This window comes from Mastomys coucha, unplaced genomic scaffold, assembly GCF_008632895.1.
Source record: "Mastomys coucha isolate ucsf_1 unplaced genomic scaffold, UCSF_Mcou_1 pScaffold5, whole genome shotgun sequence".
Taxonomy (NCBI): Eukaryota; Metazoa; Chordata; class Mammalia; order Rodentia; family Muridae; genus Mastomys; species Mastomys coucha.
In genome coordinates this window covers 78,934,315-78,955,241 of record NW_022196911.1, presented here as the reverse complement: position 1 = coordinate 78,955,241, position 20,927 = coordinate 78,934,315, and the positions used below count along the sequence as shown (strand labels likewise).

General features: G+C 44.4%; 2 protein-coding genes and 1 pseudogene across 3 annotated transcripts; 1 reads left to right on the top strand and 2 right to left on the bottom strand.

The window, feature by feature from the left end:
- Positions 1–361: 361 nt before the first annotated feature.
- Positions 362–1,200, bottom strand: LOC116077730 (synaptonemal complex protein 3-like). Its single transcript, XM_031352475.1, has one exon. The coding sequence runs from the start codon at positions 1,183–1,185 to the stop codon at positions 424–426; it is 762 nt and encodes a 253-aa protein (XP_031208335.1). The 5' UTR covers positions 1,186–1,200; the 3' UTR covers positions 362–423.
- A 1,990-nt stretch (positions 1,201–3,190) lies between these two features.
- Positions 3,191–4,315, top strand: LOC116078557 (annotated as a pseudogene). The gene has a single exon (XR_004113587.1). The product of XR_004113587.1 is annotated as a eukaryotic translation initiation factor 2 subunit 2 pseudogene (transcript).
- Positions 3,960–19,696, bottom strand: LOC116078556 (schlafen family member 12-like). Its single transcript, XM_031353846.1, has 4 exons — positions 19,595–19,696; positions 8,416–9,473; positions 7,067–7,180; positions 3,960–5,952 (listed from the first exon to the last, which is right to left on the bottom strand). Exons 2-4 carry the CDS (start codon positions 9,431–9,433, stop codon positions 5,297–5,299), a joined length of 1,788 nt encoding a protein of 595 aa, XP_031209706.1. The 5' UTR covers positions 9,434–9,473; positions 19,595–19,696; the 3' UTR covers positions 3,960–5,296.
- Between the last annotated feature and the right edge of the window lie 1,231 nt (positions 19,697–20,927).

Below are 20,927 nucleotides of genomic sequence, written 5' to 3'. Positions count from 1 at the left end.
CTTTTCCAAATTATCATAGCCAATGAACCAGATTCTTACCCACACCTAATGTCTGTGCCACCCTCCAAGCAGGATCATTGTTCATTGAAACAGTTGGTGAATGATTTTATGGATAGACTATCTTAATACACACACCATTTCTTTTTTTTTTTAAGTTTAAATCATCTTTATTGATATAATAGTAGAGAGAACAACTATTAAAACAAACAAAAAAACCCTGAAAGCTTGATACATTGGAATAGTTGCTACTTACACAATTGTTTAGGTTTATTTAGAAGTTAACAGGAACAAAAATCTTCCACTTAAACAAGCTAAAGATTTCAGATGTTATAGTTTAAACTATAATTACTAAAGACATGCCTCTTAGCTAATGTTTTAATTGTATCATATTACATAGGTTCAGGTTCTTTCTTCAAAGACTCATCAGAATAACATGGATTGAAGAGACTTTCGAACATTTGCCATCTCTTGCTGCTGAGTTTCCATCATAACTTTTTTTTGCAACATAGCCATTTCTTTTTTAAGTTCACTTTGTGTACCAGTAAATAGATTATTATTATTCTCCACATCTTCCAAATTCTTTATGAACTGCTCATGTAGCTGTTTGAGTGCTTTCATTCTCTGGCTCTGAACAATTCTAGACTGCTGAAAAATCTTTTGTTGTTGTCGAAAAAGATTAGTTAGTTTTTCTCCTTGTTCCTCAAATTTCTGTATATCCAGTTCCCACTGCTGCAACACACTCCTAAATTGCTGAGAATATTCATTGTTAAGCTTCTGTATTTCCTCTTGTTGTGTTTTCCAAATTTGCTCAATTTTCTGGTTACTGGCTTTGAAAGAAGCTTTGGTATACATTTCTATTCTTTTCCTCTTGGCAAGAAGAGCTTTGTTGATGTCAGCTCCAAATTTTTCCAGCATATTCTGTACTTCACCTCCCACATCTTCAATCATTCCTGCAGATCTTTTCTTTCCATGTTTATCAATTACTGTAGTCTTTTCATCAGCAACATCTTCTTCTGAACCAGACAGATCTTTATCTTCTTTCTCAAAGTCAAAGGCTTTTTTAGGCTGATCAACCAATGGTGGCTTCCCAGATTTCCCAGAATGCTTTCTTCCACCAGGCACCATCTTTAGATGTTTGCTCAGCTGCTCAGGTGAGCAGTCGACGTCTCCGCACCCTCGAAGCATCTGAGCCACACACCATTTCTTAAAGGAATGTAACCTGATCTCTGAGGCCTGAGAATAACCTCACTCACTCAAGTCAAAAAAATAAAATAAAATGTCCAATCTTTTAAAATTCAAGGTCTCTTAACTGTGGGCTCCACTAAAATACTTTCTTCCTTCAAGAGGGAAAAATATCAGGGCACAGTCACAATCAATCAAAAGCAAAAATCAAACTCTAACTGTCCAATGTTTGGGATTCACTCACGATCTTCTGTATTCCTCCAAGGGCTTGGGTCACTTCTCCAGCTCCGCTCTTTGTAGCACACACTTTGTCTTCTAGGCTTCAGATGCTTGTACTCCACTGCTGCTGCTGTTCTTGGTGGTCATTCATAGTACTGGCATCTCCAAAACACTGTCTTTTGCTGTAACTAGGCTTCGCCAATAGCCTCTCATAGGCTCTGTTCATGGTGCCAAGCCTCAACTCCTTTGCATGACCCCTTCAGTCCTGGGCTATCAATTGCAAACCCAGGCTGCCCCTTTACCAATGGCCTTCCATGGCCTCTCACTGTGCCGAGCCTCAGCTGCTCTTCATGACCCCTTCATGCTGTCAAAACCAGTACCACCTGGGTGACTCGTATACATTACCAAGTCCTGCTGCAGCACAAGGTACGACCTTGGCTATCTCTGGAACACAGCCTCTTTGTGCTCCCAGAAAACACTCCCAGAAGATGTCACCTCAGTGATGATGGTTTCTTTTTAATCACCGCTAATGTCTTAGCTCCAGCTAACTAACATCAATAGTCCCAGTAATGCAAAATTTTTGATTTAGTAGTTCTGGTATCTTGTTAATCACAGATGATACTTCAGCCCCAGCTAACCAAAACCACAGAATCTTCACAATCAAAACAACATGGCTCTGATTATAGTCTTTAATCTTCCTTCTGAAATTTCACAAGCCAGGCCTCCATCTCCGCACTGTTCTCAACATAATCTTCCAAGCTCCTACAGAACATCCCACAGAGTTCTTAACAACCAGTGGCTTTTCTAGTTCAAAGTTCCAAAGTCCTTCCACAGCCCTTCTAAAGGTCAGGTTGTCACAGGAATACCCCACTGTGCTGGTACCAATTTGTCTTAGTCAGGGTTTCTATTCCTGCACAAACATCATGACCAAGAATCAAGTTGGGGAGGAAAGGGTTTATTCAGCTTACTTCCATATTGCTGTTTATTACCAAAGGAAGTCAGGACTGGAACTCAAGCAGGTGAGGAAGCAGGAGCTGATGCAGAGGCCATGGAGGGATGTTCCTTACTGGCTTGCTTCCTCTGGCTTGCTCAGCCTGCTCTCTTATAGAACCCAAGTCTTCCAGCCCAGGGATGGCACCACCCACAAGGGGCCCTACCCCCTTGATCACTAATTGAGAAAATGCCCCACAAGAGGATCTCATGGAGGCACTTCCCCAACTGAAACTCCCTTCTCTGTGATAACTCTAGCCTGTGTCAAGTTGACACAAAACCAGCCAGTACACACTGCAATAGCCGCTATGGGTCAAATGTTGAGAAATTTTATCCTTTACAAACGTAGATGTGCAATAAAGACATTTCTTCCTTTATGAAGGGAATCCCAACACTTCAATTAATGCGTAATAATCTCATGTAAACTCGATGCTGTAAATATCTTTATAGGTGTTATCTACAGCACAAACAACGTGATGATATGAACGTGAAAAATACACCACATCAAGCCCTAAACGAGCAATATCAACATCTTAAAATCCTGTTGTTGCCAGGCGGTGGTGGCGCACGCCTTTAATCCCAGCACTTGGGAGGCAGAGGCAGGTGGATTTCTGAGTTTGAGGCCAGCCTGGTCTACAGAGTGAGTTTCAGGACAGCCAGAGTTACACAGAGAAACCCTGTCTTGAAAAACCATCCCCCCCAACCCCCCACCTTTCGCTGATGCAAGAGCCTAGCGCGGTGCTGTGAGAGGTGTCGGTGGGAGCTGCGCTGACTCCGAGCTGTGAAGCCAACAACCAGTCTGACTTTCCATCCCTGCCGAACCTGCTCGAATCACAGCCATGTCCGGGGACGAGATGATTTTTGATCCTACTATGAGCAAAAAGAAAAAGAAGAAGAAGAAGAAGCCTTTTATGTTAGATGAAGAAGGTGATGCCCAGACAGAAGAAACTCAGCCCTCAGAGACAAAAGAAGTGGAGCCAGAACCAACTGAAGAAAAAGATGTGGAAGCTGACGAAGAAGACAGTAGGAAAAAAGATGCTTCTGATGACTTAGATGACTTGAACTTCTTTAATCAAAAGAAAAAGAAGAAAAAGACAAAAAAGATATTTGATATTGATGAAGCTGAAGAAGCTATAAAGGATGTTAAGATTGAAAGTGATGTTCAAGAGCCAGCTGAGCCAGAGGATGACCTTGATATTATGCTTGGCAATAAAAAGAAGAAAAAGAACAATGTTAAATTCCCAGAAGAAGATGAAATACTAGAAAAAGATGAAGCTTTAGAAGATGAAGATGGCAAAAAAGATGATGGCGTTTCATTCAGTAACCAAACTGGGCCTGCTTAGGTAGGCTCAGAAAGAGACTATACATATAAAGAGTTGCTGAACAGAGTTCTCTCAACATCATGAGAGAAAAGAATCCAGATATGGTTGCTGGAGAGAAGAGGAAATTTGTTATGAAACCTCCACAGGTTGTCTGAGTAGGAACCAAGAAAACTTCTTTTGTTAATTTTACAGACATCTGTAAACTATTACATTGTCAACCCAAACATCTCCTTGCATTTTTTTTTTTTGGCAGAATTGGGTACAAGTGGTTCTATAGATGGTAATAACCAACTTGTAATCAAAGGAAGATTCCAACAGAAACAGATAGAAAATGTCTTAAGAAGATATATCAAGGAATACGTCACTTGTCATACGTGTTGGTCACCAGACACAATTCTAGAGAAGGACACCCGACCCTGCTTCTTACAGTGTGAAACTTGTCATTCTCGATGCTCTGTAGCCAGTATCAAAACTGGCTTCCAGGCTGTCACAGGCAAGCGAGCACAGCTCCATGCCAAAGCTAACTAATTTGCTAATCACCATTGATTTTTCCAAAATGTGTTGGCGATTTGGCTGGACAGGTTACCATCAGAGTGGATGTACTATTGAGTTAAAAACAAGATAGAAAAACTGCCAAGTTCTTTGGCAAGTGATTGTTCTGAAATCCTTGCAAGATATTCAAGCTGTTGACATACTCGTTGCCTACTTTAACAACTGTCAGAGAAACGTGATGGGGTAAGGTGGTCCTTTTTAAAATCATTCATAGACTTCTGTAAAATGCAAGATAAATTAAAATTATTATAACAGTAAAAAAAAAAAAAGAAAGAAAAAAGAAAAACCATACCCCCATAGAGACTGCTAGCATGGCCTAAGACCTGCGGACTGTCTTACATCCATGAGATACAATGTTTTCCTTTCTCTCCTCACAGAAAATAATTGTATTCAGTTTCCCTGTCTCTTTGACGTCTCTAGAAATCTCCTGTTTATAACATATGATGTTGTGGGCAGTTGCTATTTAATCTCCACATACTCTGACATTTGCTCCTATGATTTAGGACATGTAGGAAGTCTTTCCTCAGGTTGTCATTTACAAATCAAGTATTTAAGAGCAATAACACACAAGGCTGGATAGCAACCCCATGACAAAATATCTCCATATCATACCCCTATTTCAACATTTTCTTTACTGACTTCTCTAGGATGAATGTCTCCCATACTTCAAAGTCATCATGCATTTCATCATCAAGAAGGAGTGGCTATGCACATAAGGAGAGACATGTATTAATTAATTAGCTAGCTAATTAATTAATACATTTTGAGAGAGGCTCTCACTGCACAACTCAGGCTGTCCTGGAACTCTTTACATAGAGCAGACTGACCTGCCTCCCTCCAGGTGCTGGAATCAAAGGCATGGGCCACATGCATGGCTCAGGGACACATTATTAATGCTATGGTTTGTCATTGACATCTCCAATAGCCAATCCCTTTTCCAGAATTTGGTTTCTATTTCTCTGAAGCTCAAAGTCATATTTTCCGTATGTTTATAGAATGAGAGAACATTATCATCTACATATTGTGAAATATCATTGTGTCATATGCCTTTTTTTTATATCAAACCAGGCTCGAACATGAGTTAAGATTTTTCTTGAAAAGTAAACTATATAATTGCATACTTTTAAAAACACAATGATCACAGTTTTTCCTGGGTAAACTGTAGAAGACTCACGACTTCTTAAGATTTCAGCAAGACCTTTTTTAAAATACCTTACTGTCTTGGTATTCAGATAATATTTTTGTGGATAATATATTTTCGAGCTTGAGTCATAAAGACACACTGCCTTATGCCCCAAGTATGTTATCTTTATCACAATACCCATTTTCCCAGTGTATCCACAATGGTTTACCAACTTCTGCTTTAGTGTTAGGGCAGTTTGTTTATAATAGCCCTTTAACTCAGCACCTAGTTCCCTCAAAAGAGTGCTGTTTTCTTCCAGGTCCTCATCTCCCCGGACAAAGCCGTGCAGGGTCAGGAGGCTGTCCTGGGAAATATGAAGTGCATCCAAGATGACTTCCTGCTTCTCTTGCAAGCCCAGATCCAAAGCCCAGCTCTTAGATATGACCAGTGTTCCTTTGAGAAGTGAGCCCAACTCTGCTCGGAGTAACTGCTCATAGCCTTCATGTAGTGAGAACAGTATCTTGCAGAGGGCTTCAGGAGAGCATATCACCGTTCCAGATGTCACTAGACAAGAAAAGAAACATAACAAATTATATAAAAGTAAAATACCTGGAGTGTCATGTGCGACACATCACCAAGGAGTTTGTAAATCCCACACTTTGCATCCCAACCGAGAAGTTGGACACAAGATACCAAACTCTGATTCAAGAATTGGAAGGAGGCAGATGCGAGGGAGACTTAGAAACTCAAACTGCCAAAGAGGGAGCCATGGAAGCTAATTACGAGAAAAGCACAGAGAAATGGGGAGGCTCCACAGAGCAAAGGAGGGAGCAGAGCACATTCCCAGAGCTTCAGGGATGGGGAGAGTGTGGCTGCCTGCAGCCACACAGGAACGGGTCTTCTGGAATGGGAGTAAGAGCCTGTGAAAAATTAAGGGAACTGGAATGCTGGAAGGGGTTAAAAAATGAGACCAAGACATGGTGTGCTTTCAGTCCTCCATCATTATTGAACTCTCTTTGTAACAAGCAGGTAGGTAGAGAAAAACCCCTCCTGTGGACTCCTTCTCCCCCCTTTTTGCTTGGGAGTGACTAGGTTCTGTAAAGCAGCCCCGACAGGCTGCCAGCTGGAGCCGAGCACCTGCTGTGTGGAGCCCTGACTGCTGCTCCTTAGATCAAAGACTTAGCAGGTCTCATGCTTATGTTAAAGGCTTTCCGATCTTCCTTTCAAGATCTCCCTCCGGTCTGGTGTTAATGGATTTTCTCGTGTTTATGTTAGGTGGGCAAGTGTCGATTTCCTCTGGGTCTGGTTCCTAAGCCTAACTATAAATACTGAGTGAATTACAGTAAAGCTCTCTCTTAACACATCTACCTGCCGTCTGTGTCCTTCCTTGTTAAGGCTAGGCTTCCCTGGTGAGCACAGACTGGCAGTCCTAGCCATACATATATATGAAGAACAAGCATGCAGTTCTTGAAAGCCTTGTATCCAGTAAAGGAATCTGAAGGGACACTATCACCTTCTACCTGGCAGGTTAGAATCACAGAGGAAATGTCTTTTGTTTGTCTCCCTGTCTGAGAATGTCACATGCTATCGTGTGACACCTTTCACCACAAAGCCCAGTTGAACAAGGGGTCTGGAACCTAGTCACTGCAACCAACCTAGGCAGCCACAGTGAAACTACCTGGAAGGTGAGCAGTCTGTTGAGGAGCATCAGGATTGTCATAAGGACAGCAGGTACCGGGACTGAGTGGCAGTCTGCTTGATTGAAGAGTGCGTTTATCTTGATTGGAAAAACCTGAGGAGACAAAGGTAATTTTAAGTTTCCCGTAAATCCAATAACTCTTGCAAAGCATATTAAAAACCTCAATTGAACCCTGTGTACCTAATAGAAAAGGAAGTCAGATGATAAGGTCAAAAAGAAACTACCAAATTAGATTTTGATGATACTGAATTGCATTACACTACCCTCAATGAAACATAGCTGTAGAAAGGATGCTAAGAGAAGCTTAACGTATTAACAATTAGATGGGTATACTTTACTTTGTGTTTATTTGTTTTTGAAAATAGATATGGTGTTTCACCTAGCCAAGGCTGGTACCAAAGTCACTATGTAGCCAAGGGTGACTGAATTTCTGATCCACCTGTATCTACCTCAAAAGATTTTGCATCACAAGTGCACCACCATGCCTAGTTTTAAGGCCTTATGCAGCACAGGGGAATGAAGCCAGAGCTTCTTGCATGCTAGGCAAGCATCCTCCTAATTAAGACATGCTAGCAAGTTTGGTTTCTCTTAAAAGCAGTTAAATCTAGAAGGCAGGAAGGCTGGTCAGGAAGGAGTTTGTAAAGAGTGTGAGAAGCTCGCATTTTCAGAGATTGTAAGGTTCTGGTGTGAGTTCACATGAGGCTTCGGTGTTTTAAAAACAGGATGAAACCACAGAATTGAGATCAAGGCGGGGTACCTGAAGGTAAGCTGCAGAAGCCTTGCTGTACAAGAGACTGGGACAAGTAAGCTAAAATGGTCTGGAGAGAGGCAAGATGAGCTGGACAGGCAACTCTGGGTGAATGTGTTAAGATCAGAGTACAGGAAGGGGAGTGTCCATGCCAGACTGTGCTGCTCAGCTCTGATGGAAAAATGGGCCTGCCATGAGGCTAGGACGGGACAACATTCTCTTTGTTCTACTGCAAAACAGTAGAGCTGCATTTACTCCTAGCCTGAGACTTGGCTGGGATGTCAGCTTAACCTGCTATGGCAGATGACAAGACCCTTGAAGGGAATTATGGAGCCTGACTCCTCCCTATTCCTGCTCCATTTTCAGCTACTGGAGAAGCAGGCTGTATCAGATTTGGCCACTGTGAAGGAAATAGCTCACAGCTTTATTGAAAACGGTGAATATACTTTCCATAAGAAATTAGAGATCAATAAACTAGTTGTTGATATGTGAGGAGTTTTCAAGTTGCCCAAGCCCAGAAAGCAATCTTCCAACCCCCCTTAGCCAAATGGAAACTGATTATTAATCTCCATTCCCCAACCTGCTCGGGCATCCATCTGGCGCTTCACCCACTCCTCTGCGGTAAACCTCTTCACACAGCTGTCTTCCACGTGCCAGGATTCGGGCTCTGCAGCGAACACTGCACAGCAGAATCTCTCCACTCTGAGCGCACACACATATGCACACTCGGCTCCGGATTTGTGTACTTCGATGAATTTGCATATGTACTTGATCTTTTCCTTCTTCTCACAGAAGTGAGTGACAGGCAGCTGTCGGGTGCACTTCTCTATTTCACTCTTTAGATCCTCAAGGTCGCTCTTCTCTGCTTCAAAACCAATAATTTGCTGGGTTTTGCCATCCAAACCAATGAACAAATATCCCCCGTCAGTGTTTGCAAATGCAGAAACAGTTTGAGGGAGCATCTCTAAAATCTTTTTCTTAGGAAAAATCTTTTCCTTAGGAAAAATCTTTTCCTTAGGAGTCAATTTTACTTCAGCATATTTGGATTTAGTGAAACAGAATGTCTCCTCATAGTCAAGCCAAGATCTGTTAAATAAGATAAGACATTCATTTAGTATTTCATTACAGACTGTTTTTCCAGGTGAACTTGGTCTGGCTTTGAGGAACTGCCAAGCAGCAGCTGCTTTCACTTCATCTGTGGATGAGATGCTTCTGTGGTACAAGTTGGTTTTCAAGGTGGTGATCCCTGGACCTTTCTGATTCGGTTTCCATGGTTTCACAAAAATGAAAAAGTTGTCTTCGTGCTGCATGAAGTCTCGGTATTCATCAGGAAATGGCAGGATATTGAGCAAGGAATCATCTAAATCCTTTCCTAGTCCATCTCTGGTGAAGCTGTAGTTTTGGTTTTTAATGTGAGCCTTGACCACGCCCCCTCCAGAATTCAGTAGGGTACACATAGCCTGTAAGATAGTTTTGGCCTCTTTTCTTCTCAGTTGACTATCTTTCATGGAATTCCTATTCTTCTCTCCAAGTGTGATGTCTCCTACATACAGAACCAGTTCAGCATAGTCCGTGTCCTGATCAACAGTGATGCTCATTTGGCAGTCACTGTCTCTGTTTTCCAGAAGAAATCCTCTCCTGGAAGACAGACAGAGTCATTACAGAAGGGCCTAAGCAGTTAGAGGCAGCTCTGCTTTACCATACACAGAGCACAACCATCTCAGCTGCTCTGGATAAGCAAGAATGACAGTCAGATGTGACATTTGTCTAGGGACTGTGGTGGTTTGAATATCCTTGGCCCATGGAAAGTGGCACTCATAGGAGGTGTGGCCTTATTGGAAAAGGTGTGTCCTTGTTGGAGGAAGTGCATTACTGTGTAGATGGTCTTTGAGGGCTCCTTGTCCTCAAGCTCTATCTAGGGCCGAAGGGAGTCCTCTCTTGGCTGCCTTGGGATCAAGATGTAGAAATCTAAGCTCCTCTAGATCCATGCCTGCCTTGCTTCCCACCATGATGACAATGGACTGAACCTCTGAAACTATAAGTCAGCACCAATTAAATGTTTTTTTTTTTTCTTATAAGAGATACCTTGGCCATGGTGTCTCTTCACAGCAGTAAACCCAACTAAGACAGGGACTGTTGGGAAAATTTGAACTGACTATAGTAACTTGTGCACATATTCAAACTTGTAAATATTCAAATTTGTTGTAATGATTGTATATAGTCCTTATGTAATTGTTTTGAATTAAAAGACATCATATGTAAGATGTCCCAGAGTTATTATTTCTGCAATTAAAGAGGACAGGTAGAGAAATACAAGGTTACAGCTTTCTATTTGTCAGGAAAGCATTCTCCAGGAAGTACAACACAGCCCTCGTCCTCCTTTAATGTGGGTGTTCTCTATTGCAAATCTCTCTCCTGGTGTCGCTTCTAAGTTCTGGAACTCGGATTTTCTCTTTTCATTCTCTTGGGACGTTTTTCCTGATCTTATGAAGTCATATTTGAACAGTGTTCTTCTAACTATGACAAAATAAAATAAAAACAATCTACATACTGCGAATCTTTCAAACTTCCTGGCTTGACATGCTGTCCTTCCTGAAGAATATTTACTGGACATTTTTATGATCTGTGAGCTTTCATTGGTATTTTCTTCAATTTTACTGATTTGTTTTTCTGCCTAGCAAGTCTGGTATTGGACCTTTCCAAATATTTATTTTAAATTCAGTTAGTACAGTCTTATATATCTTGTTGATTCCTTCAGTAATAGTTAATCAATTCACTTTTCTTAAAAATTACTATCCTGGTTTCTATCTATAGTTAGACTATTCCTCAGAATCCCAGGCAGGGCAACTCCATCTTGCAGAAAGGCTTCTCCTTCCCTGTTCAACATGACAGACTACAGGAACGGAAGCCCTGCTTCCCACACTTGGACAGTGAGCGGTGATATCTGCAGAATCCTTATAAAGGCATGGAGGGACTGCCAAGAAAAATAATTTTCTTGGGCCTGGAGTGATGTCTTAGTAGTTAAGAGCACTGACTGTTCTTCCAGTTCAGGACCCAGGTTCATTTTCCAAATGGTGACTCATGTTGATGCATAGACATTTATGCAGGAAAAACTGATACATTCCAAATAAATATACAGTTAAAATATTATTTTAAAACACAACTTTCCCATGATGCTTATATACTTGGCATGTTGCTTTGAATAGGCTTATCTATTTGAATGCTTGGCCTAATGTGAGTGGCACAACAACTTGTGGCCTTGTTGGAGGAAGTATGTCACTGTGGGGGTGATTTTTGAGTTCTCTTATGCTTAAACTCTGCTCAGTGCGTAACCAGTCCCCTCCTTGCTGCCTGTGGATCAAGATTTAACATTCTCAGCTCTCCTCAAGCACCCTGTCAGCCTGGACGCTGCCATGCGCCCCACCATGATGATAATGAACTAAACCTCTGAAACTGTCAGCCAGCCCACATTAAATGTTTTCCTTCATAAGAGTTACCTTGATCATGGTGTCTCTTCACAGCAATGAAAAACAAACTAGGACATTTGGATTAGTGCTCCCCTCAACTTTGGCCTGAAAGCTTGTTGTGGGTGGTCCTGATGCTGTTTGTATTCTGGTGCTAATTCTGCCTCCTCAAGAGGGATTGCCCCTGACTAGCAGTCCATCATGTACTCAGATGATCTCAGGTGAACCTTCTCCCCATTTTAACTGGTTGATAAAAGCTAGAGCCTCCGATTGGGCAGAAAAGGGACTTGGGGTTTGAGAGTGGGTGCAGGTAGAGAGGCAGAAAAGGACAAGAGGGGAAGGAGAGAGGACTGAGGGAGAGGGGGAGGAAACCATGATGGACCAGAACCATGTGGCCAGGAGAAACCACAAGTAGCAATGGTTCTTATAGCTGGTAATAAGTTAACATAGTGTTAGATTAGCCCAATCTAGGCTTATAGCCTATAATTATAATAACTGTATTGTGCTTTTTATAGGGGCTTATTGGGGTTGGAAATTACAGCAACAAAAGCTTCCCTCTGCTGTGATGTAGTGGCTTGAATAGGTTTGCCCCCCTATCGATTCATGTGTTTGAGTCCTTGGGCATTTGGAGTGGCACTATCAAGAGGTGTGGCCTTGATGGAGGAAGTATGTCACTGTGGGGGTGGGCTTTGAGATCTCCACTTGTGCTTAGGCCACACAATGTAAAAGAGAGTCTCCTTCTGGCTGCCTTTGAGTGAAGACTCTAGAACTCTCAGTTCTTCCAGTACCATGTCTGCATGGATGTTGCCATGCTTCCCGCCATGAGGATAATGGACTGAATCTCTGAAACAGTAAGCCACTCCACTTTAAATGTTTTCCTTTACAAGAGTTGCCTTGTCATGTTGTCTGTTCACAGCAATGAAACCTTAACTAAGACAGTGGACAATACAGAGACTTATCCCTGCTCAAAGTGCCAAGAATAATTGCCTTTCTTAGAATATCAACATGACCTGCTCTGTAAAGTTTGAGGAACATTGCAGAAGGGAGTGCATGAAGAATTCAGAAGTGACATCTAGGGGCTGGAGAAATGGATCTGTGGTTAGAGAACTTGCTGTTCTTCCAAAGGACTCAGGCTTCGTTCACTGTGTTGACCTGGCTGAAGTGAGAATTTTGGTTTCTTTAAGAAACACAGAAACATTGTAAGAGTATATTCTCATTTTAATCCCAGGTGTGGGAAGGGGCTACGTCAGACTGTCCACATTGCCTGCATCAGGGCTTCTGAAACCTGTGATGTCACATAGGTGGGCCCCTCAGACCTGTTGCCAAGGCAACAGCCACCATATTCCCAGAATCCATTGGGCCTACTTCCCATCTTTACCTGTGACTATCACATCACCACACCCCCCCACACACACACCCACACACACACACGTGTGTGTGTGTGTGTGTGGGTGTGTGTGTGGAATGCCCCTCTCTCTCCCTCTTCTCTTTCCGCTGCCACCCCATCTCCCATCGCTCTCTCTTTCCCAATAAAACCTCTTTTTTTTTTTCGAGACAGGGTTTCTCTGTATAGCCCTGGCTGTCCTGGAACTCACTCTGTAGACCAGGCTGGCCTCGAACTCAGAAATCCGCCTGCCTCTGCCTCCCAAGTGCTGGGATTAAAAGCGTGGGCCACCACCTTGGCCCAATAAAACCTCTTACACGTGGAACTGTGTGCGCCTAGTGTGTGCTGTGTCCAGATGTGAGCTGCTATTCTAACACATCATTTGGTGCCGAGACTCGGGAACTTGGTGGTTCCATCAACAGCTTCTGCGGAACACTGCAGAGGGGACCGAGATGACTAGATCATGGCCATGTGCACAGGCCACACCACTGACCACAACCAGGAAGAGCAGCTGCCCTGAGTGTGTGGGTGTTAGCATCAGGGCCTGTGGTGTCACATGGGTGGGTCTCACAGACCTGTTGCCAGGGCAACACCCACCATATACCCAGAATCCATTGTGCTCACCTCCCACCTTTACCTGTGGTCACTACATCAGAACCCATATATATACGGGGAATATTCCTTCTCCTCCCCCTTCCGCTACTGCCCTTTCTTTCCCCAGATACCGCAGGACTTACGAACTTCTACCACATGATCTGTGTCCCGCCTGGTCTATCATGTGGAGCTAGCCTCTGTTCAGTCCCACACCTACCCATTCAGTTTCACGCTTTCTATTTACCAGTCCATTATAATTCTTGCACAGACACCGACATATTAGCTGGTAGGACCAGTCAAGGGGAGGATCTCCATCTTTCCAGATACGGCCTGGCCAGCCTTCTCTGGGAACTATGAGGTTTACAGTCACGCCTCCGAGTTGACATATGTCTTAGGACTTCTGCCATTGGTTTCCCCTCCCTCGAAAGCAACTCTTCCTTCCCCAATTATTCCCGGCTCTTGCAGCTGAAAAATCCTTGGTACCAGAGTAGGTTGCTTTCCACAGCAGACCCAGGGTCTGCTGGGTAGCCACTAGGGGGTTCTCATGACAACTTAGACCACTAGCATGGCTGTTAACTTTTTGGTTCTTGGATTGTTCTCACGACGCTGGTATGAATAGTCCAACTACCCGCCAATGGGTGTCAGAATGTCTTCGACCGTACCTCCAGGCACCCCACTGGGATGCCTCCTGGAAAATCTCAAATCGTTGAAGCTAACGCCTGACTTGAAGGCATCAAAATTAATATATCTCTGCAATGAGATATGGATTAAATATCAACTACACGGGAGTTCAAAATGGCCACTTAACGGCACCCTAGATCCAACTATTTTAAGGGATCTTAATACATACTGCCAGCGAACTGGTAAATGGAAGGAGGTTCCTTATGTCCAAGCATTTATCTATCTCCATTCCAATCCCTCCTTGTGCTCTTCTTGTCCCCAACCCAACTTCTCTTAGCCATGAAATCTACACAACCTCTGCTAGATGACGCTACAATGCTAGATCCAGCTAATGAACCACCCCCTTTTCACTGCAGACCTGTCTCCATACCACCGAAAACCCAAACTGCTGCCTCAGTTTTCCCTCCTTACCAGGATGCCCCAGAGCCTGCTAGCTCTATCTCTCCAGACACCTCCCCTTCTTCTGTGCCAGCTGGAGGGCGCTCCAAATACCCCACATTGGCAACTACCTTCACTCCTCCTGTCACCCCCTCTAAGGCTACAGCCAAACCTCCAAGTCCTCCCTCCCCAGAGATATCTGACCCAGCAATGATTCTACCTATAAGGGAAGTTGTTGGAGTAGATGGTCATGTCAGAGTACATGTTCTATTCTCACTGAGTAAACTTTCTCAAATAGAAAACAGGCTGGGGTCCTATACTTCTAACTCTTCCAAGTTTATTAAAGAGCTCCAGTATATCACTCAATCTTACAGCTTGACTTTCCATGATGTTCATATGATTCTTATATACTAATAACTTACTTCCTGAGGAATGCAGACGAGTCTTGGAAGAGGCAAGAGTGCATGCAGATGGAATTTACCAAACAGATAGCACATACCCAATTGGCTGAGACAGTGCCGGGCCAGGATCCCTGGTGGAATTACAATTCTGCAGTTGGTATTTTAGCCAGGGACAGGTTCATTACATGCCTTCTGGCTGGTCTTAGAAAAGCAGCCATAAAGCCAATAAATTTTAAAAAACTCCAAGAGGTTGTCCAGGACAAGCAGGAAAATCCATCCCAATTTTTAAAACGCCTTACAAAGGCTTTATTACAGCATACCAATCTGGACCCTGAAAACCCAGAAGGTAAGCAACTTCTGATGACCTACTTTCCCAGAGCTACCCCGACATAAAAGCTAAATTTAGGCAATTGGAGAAGGAAACCCTAACTCCACAGGCAGGAGTTTTGGTGCTAGCCTTCAAAGTGTACCATGAGAGAGATGAAAAGGCCCACAGACAAAAATACCCTATGCTGGTAAAGGCTGTGTGACCAGCCCCATCTAGCCACTGCCCTGGACTCCTGGTCTTCTAAGACTCAGAGACCACCAGGTACTTGTTACCTCTCCCTTCCCCTCAGCCATTGGACTTCTGGCAGTCTCTGCTTGGAGGCTAACACCTGGGGAGCTGGGACAGATACTCTCTGCAGACTGTCAGTTTGTCTTTGAAGAAGCCGCCTGAGCAGGCCCACTGCCTAAGTATGCTCACCTCCTGAAGATCTTCTGAACCTGGGGACTTTTGGCACCTGAACCTTTTTTGCAGTATGCAAATATCATGTAATCTAGAGATTTGGTTTTGGTTTCTTCTGTGACTATAAAAACCCTGGCTTATTCTAAGTAATGTGAAGTCTTGATTGGACTATTTCAACTTGACTTCGTGATTTCTCTTTGCATTTCAAACCCTCTGTTTCAGGTCCTTTGTTCCCTCCTCTGAGAGAACCCCAGTTCCTGAAACTGCCCCCAGTTTCAGGTACCTACTACAAATGTGGTCAAAAAATTCATTGGGCAAAAGCCTGCCCTAACTTCCACAAGCCAAAGGGGCCATGCCCTACATGCCATCAAGAGGGACATTGGGCTGTCAATTGCCCTCATGTTACACAGAACAGAGGGACAATACTCCCAGATAACCCTCCAACTGATCTTCTAGGCTGGGTTATGGCCAACTGAGGAGGCCTGAGCTCCCCTGACCCGACCACTGCCATCACTAGCAGGGAGGCCCGGGTAGATATTGTGGTATGTAGGCAGTCCATCTCCTTCCTCTTGGACACTAGAACCACTTACTCGGTCCTAACAGAGTTTTGGGGACCTACTTCTCATTTTCCTATTGTCAGGATAGGAGGACAACCTGACTTCTCTCACCAGACCCCACCACTTAGTTGCATTTTTACGAGTATACCTCTCACCCATTCCTTTTTGATAGTGCCAACATGTCCTGTCTCCTTATTGGGAAGGGATCTTCTAGCTAGGCTGGGAGCCTCTACTTCCTTTGCTCCCCCATTCGCCTAAACCAAAGCTCACTAGCAGTTCCTCTGCTCCTTCTTCTAGGCAGTCAACCTACTAACACTACCATGTTATTTCCTTTACTAGCTTTTCAGGCAGATCCCCAAGTCTGGGACATTCAGAACCCCTATGTTGCTAAATACCATTCTCTTGTTGTCATCCAATTACTGGACTCTACCAGGTACATAATCCAAACTCAATACCCTCTCTCTCTCCAGATCCTCAGGGGACTTAAGCCTATTATTGCTGACCTCATTAGAAAAAACTTCCTTTGTTCCACCTCTTCCCCCTTTAACATTCCTATACTAGCAGTTAAGAAGCCTAATGGTAACTACTGCCTGGTTTAAGACCTCAGGCATATTAATTCTGCAGTGGTTCTTCTCCATCCTGGCACATATCCTAAAGCATCTACGCCATTGTAGAGGACACACATCTGTACACTCATGTGAGTTGTCTTCATGTTCACAACAGCTGAGTCACACAACAAGCAAAGGGGCCTTGAGGGGTTGAGTGGGTGAGGAAATCATAGCATGCGCACAATTAAGCTCCCTGCATGCAACTGAGAGTTTACTCATGCATAGTGAAGAATGAATGAAATGCATCATTGCAGGAAAATGGGTAGAACTGAGGATTATAGGGCATGAAATGAAATGATATAGAAAGACAAACTTTGTATGTTTACTCTTAGATGCAGTATACAACTTTTTGAAAAGATTTTTTAACTTTTATTTCTACCTTATGGACATTGGTGTTCTGCCTGCATGTGTGAAGGAGCCAAATGCCCTGGAACAGCAGTTACAGACTTTTGGGAGCTGCCATGTGGATGCTGGGAAGTAAACTTGGATGCTTAGGAAGAGCAGCCAGTGTTCTTAACCATGGAGCCATCCCTCCAGCCCCATCATATAGCTTTTAAAGGGTAGGAAAAGGACTGTCATGTGGGTGGAGGGACAAAAAAGGGAAAAGAGGAGCCCCATGATCAAAAGACATTCTACAGATGATAACAGTACATTAAAACACTTTATTCTGGGGCTGGCGAGATGGCTCAGCAGGTAAGAACACTGACTGCTCTTACCTGAGTTTGGATCCCAGCAACCACATGGTGGCTCACAACCAAGATCTGACGCCCTCTTCTGGTGCATCTGAAGACAGCTATAGTGTATTAAGCCAGAGTGAGCAGGGGCTGGAGGGAGTGGGGCCATCCTGAGTTCAATTCCCAGCAGCCACCTGATGGCTCACAGCCATCTGTACAGCTACAGTATACTCATACACATAAAATAAATAAATAAATCTTTTTAAAAAACGACTTTATTCAGTGCAATTAATATCAATTAATATGAAAGAGGCTCATGGGATTAGAAAAATATCACCATCAACAACACATCAACGTTGCTTCTGAACAGCTTGGGAAGCTGTAGTTGCCTCTGCTGTTTGAACATTAGGGGGTCCTCACAGCTAAAATGACAACTAGAGACCCAATCTCAAAGGGTAGGGAGTATAGAGAGTTGGAATGATAAGGTGGAGCATTACAGTGACCTAGCCAATATCAAATAAATGCAACTTTCCTTGCAGGTCCACTGTTGTGGGGTACCCTCCAGGAACTCCTTTGTCTCCAGAAACTGAGTTTGAGTCACTGGTGCTCTCAGCGCTCTCCCAATGTAGGCACTCAGGACTCTTTCATGCACTGTATATTTGTAACTCTTTGAAGATGTTTCAGGGGGCTGTGTGTGTTGTTATTGTTCTTCAATTTTTTTGTAAGCATGTATGATGCCTTTGGAGGCCAGAAGATGACATTAGGATAACTGACTTTGAGTTACATGTAGTTATGAGTTGTCCTTCCTGTGCTAGGAATAGACTCCAGGTCCTGTAGAAGAGTAGCCAGTGTTCTGAATTGCTAACCCATATATCCAAACTGCAGAATACACCTATGAAATATGTACATGTTAGGGGATGGATCAATTAAGTGAACTGATATGTATATTACTTCATACTAAAATGGTTCTTCAACTACAGAGCTGCAGCTTAATTCTCCCATAGAAGGACCCTCTGCTCTTCCAGCCACAACCACCACCAAGCTTGCATCTGCCAAGATAAGGAAAAACACTGCTGGGACAAGCCAGGATTCCTAGTCCTAAGCCCCCGTACTGTGACCCCGGGCTAGATGCTGTCCCCAGCCTGGGAGCCTTGACTCTGTTCTCAGCTCTTCTGAGACTCCCAGTGGTGCCTGGATGTCCAAATGTCTGAGAACATCATGGCATCAACCTTGCTATGGGCTTGGGGACACCCAAAACCAGCTCCAGCTTTCCCACATTTCAGATGTGCTTTCCCACTGCAGGAGTGGTGTCCAGGTGTTTTCTTACAGCCCACCACCTGCCCCAGTGGTATCCTGGGATAAACACAGTTAAACTCCCAGCCTTCCACCTCATCAAGAGGTTGTGCCCAATGGTGGGGTGGACACAGACCCACATATGTGTTCACAAATGACTACCCTTTAAGATTCCCTATCAGTCTACTTCCTCTTTCCTCTCCCTCTCACTCCCCCACCCTCTCTCTCTCTCTCTTACTCGTGTGTGTGTGTGTGTGTGTGTGTGTGTGTGTGTGTGTACTACAGCTTCTGTTTCTGTCTTCCATCTGTGTAGTCTTAGGCTCGTTTCATATATTGACTTTATTAAAAATGCTCTAACACTAAATATATGCAGCTCTTTGGTATAATGTCTCAGTTGCTGAGGTGGTGCCATATTTTCCAAGATATGCACTCTCATTCACATTCTACTCACGATACTCAGGCCTCCCTTTACTCCAAGTCCATGACAACATTGACAGAACCTCCGTCATGCAGTTCATAACCCGGAAGCTGCTGATTCAAGGGCATCTGACAACTTCCTTTAGCATTCACACATCCCTCCATCCATGTGCTTGAGTACACACACACACACACACACACACACACACACACACACATTCATACCCATAAGTTAAGATTAGTCTTCCAAAGGGTCATGAGTTAGTAAGCTCAGAATAGGTGGGTTCATCATACTTGGTGGTTATCTAGAAAACTTACTTTCTCCTTTGACACATTTAATTGCAGAATCCCTTTCAACATTGTAATTTCAAAACTGCACCTTGGGACCTGGAGCTTGCACTCTAACTTGCACCTAAGAGTAACAGATTCTGCCAGTTCAGAGACTTCATGTTGAGAGCTCTAGCACTTGCGCCAGGACAAGCAAGAGAGACAGAGACAGACAGAGACAGACTCCCTCCCCCATCCCTCCGCCCCTCTGTGTCCCCTTTCTCCTGTGCCGGGCTGGTCAGGCTCTCACCCACCTGGATCATCCCTTTTCGCCCTCATGCCCCTCGAGTCCTCAGCACCTACTTTTAAAAGGAATTAGTCGCTGAGTGTGATAAAATATCCGGGCCTTCAGGCAGGAGAGATGCACGGATGTCTCCTTGGCTTCTGGGCTGCTCAGGCCACCGGACACCGGATCTGGTGGGCTAGACCTCGGTGAGGGTGAAGGGGAGCTGAGGGTCTCTAAGCACCTCGCAAGGAATCGGAGCCTGGACGTCCAGGTCCTGTGCGCTCTGAATCCCAGCGGGCGCTCCGGATCCCAGCGCGCAACCGGATTCCAGCGCGCACCCCGGATCCCAGCGCTTACTCCGGATCCCAGCGCTTACTCCGGATCCCAGTGCGCACTCCGGATCCCAGCGCGCACTCCGGATCCCAGTGCGCACTTAGGATCACAGCGCGTACTCCAGATCCCCGGGCACGGGCGAAGGCGGCTTCGAATTCCCGCCTTCCTTTCCATTGGTTGGCTCCCCACCCGCCCTCTCCGGACCGCCGGAAGAGATCACCCGGAAGCTTGACACTCAGAATGTGCTTAATAAACTAAACTTTAATAATTCTGAACCTTAGCTATATTGTGGTTTCGGATTGTTCTTGGTGTTTCTTCTGGTCTCCGATGTCTCCCCACTTCTTTCCTCCTTCCTCCTCGTTCTTCCTATATCCTAGTGTTCCGTCACGGGCCCATCTGTCTGTATCTGTTTACCAACTAACTAATCAATCTATTTATGGAATCTACCCATACGAATTACACAAGACATGATAAAACGTATTCAAAAGGAGATAAGCTCTTCTCCAGGCCCTTCCCTCTGACGCCGCCTCCCGTCTGTCCCTGGCCCCCTCGAAGGTGGCATCAGGACCCTCACTCACTGCTTCCAATTTGTGCAGAAAAAACTCTGAGGAGTTCTCTCGATCTCCTTCCCCTGGCCGCCTCAGAAAGCAGAATATGGAAACAGATAAGAATGTAATTAAGACTCTCTTTCCTTCCAGAGCTCAGCGTCCAGCTTAGATCCTTCTGGTGAGTAGCCGGATGGTGTCGCACTTGTGGATTGGTCACTGGCCTGTGAGGCCAAAAGGAGCAGCCCCTGTTCCAGCGTGGGTTTGGCTAGCAGTGGTCACAGCGAACTGGCTCAATCCTTCTAGCTGTTGGTTACTTGTTTTGGGGGGAAAACGAAACTGCTTGGATTTTCTGACCTGCTTGCAGGCAAGCTGCCAGGTTGAGCTCACTGTTGGTTTTTGATGGATCTGACTGTCTAGCTGCCCTTTTCCAGCTAAGCCCCCATCCTTGGCTGTGGGCGGACCTCCTCACTGCAGTGACTT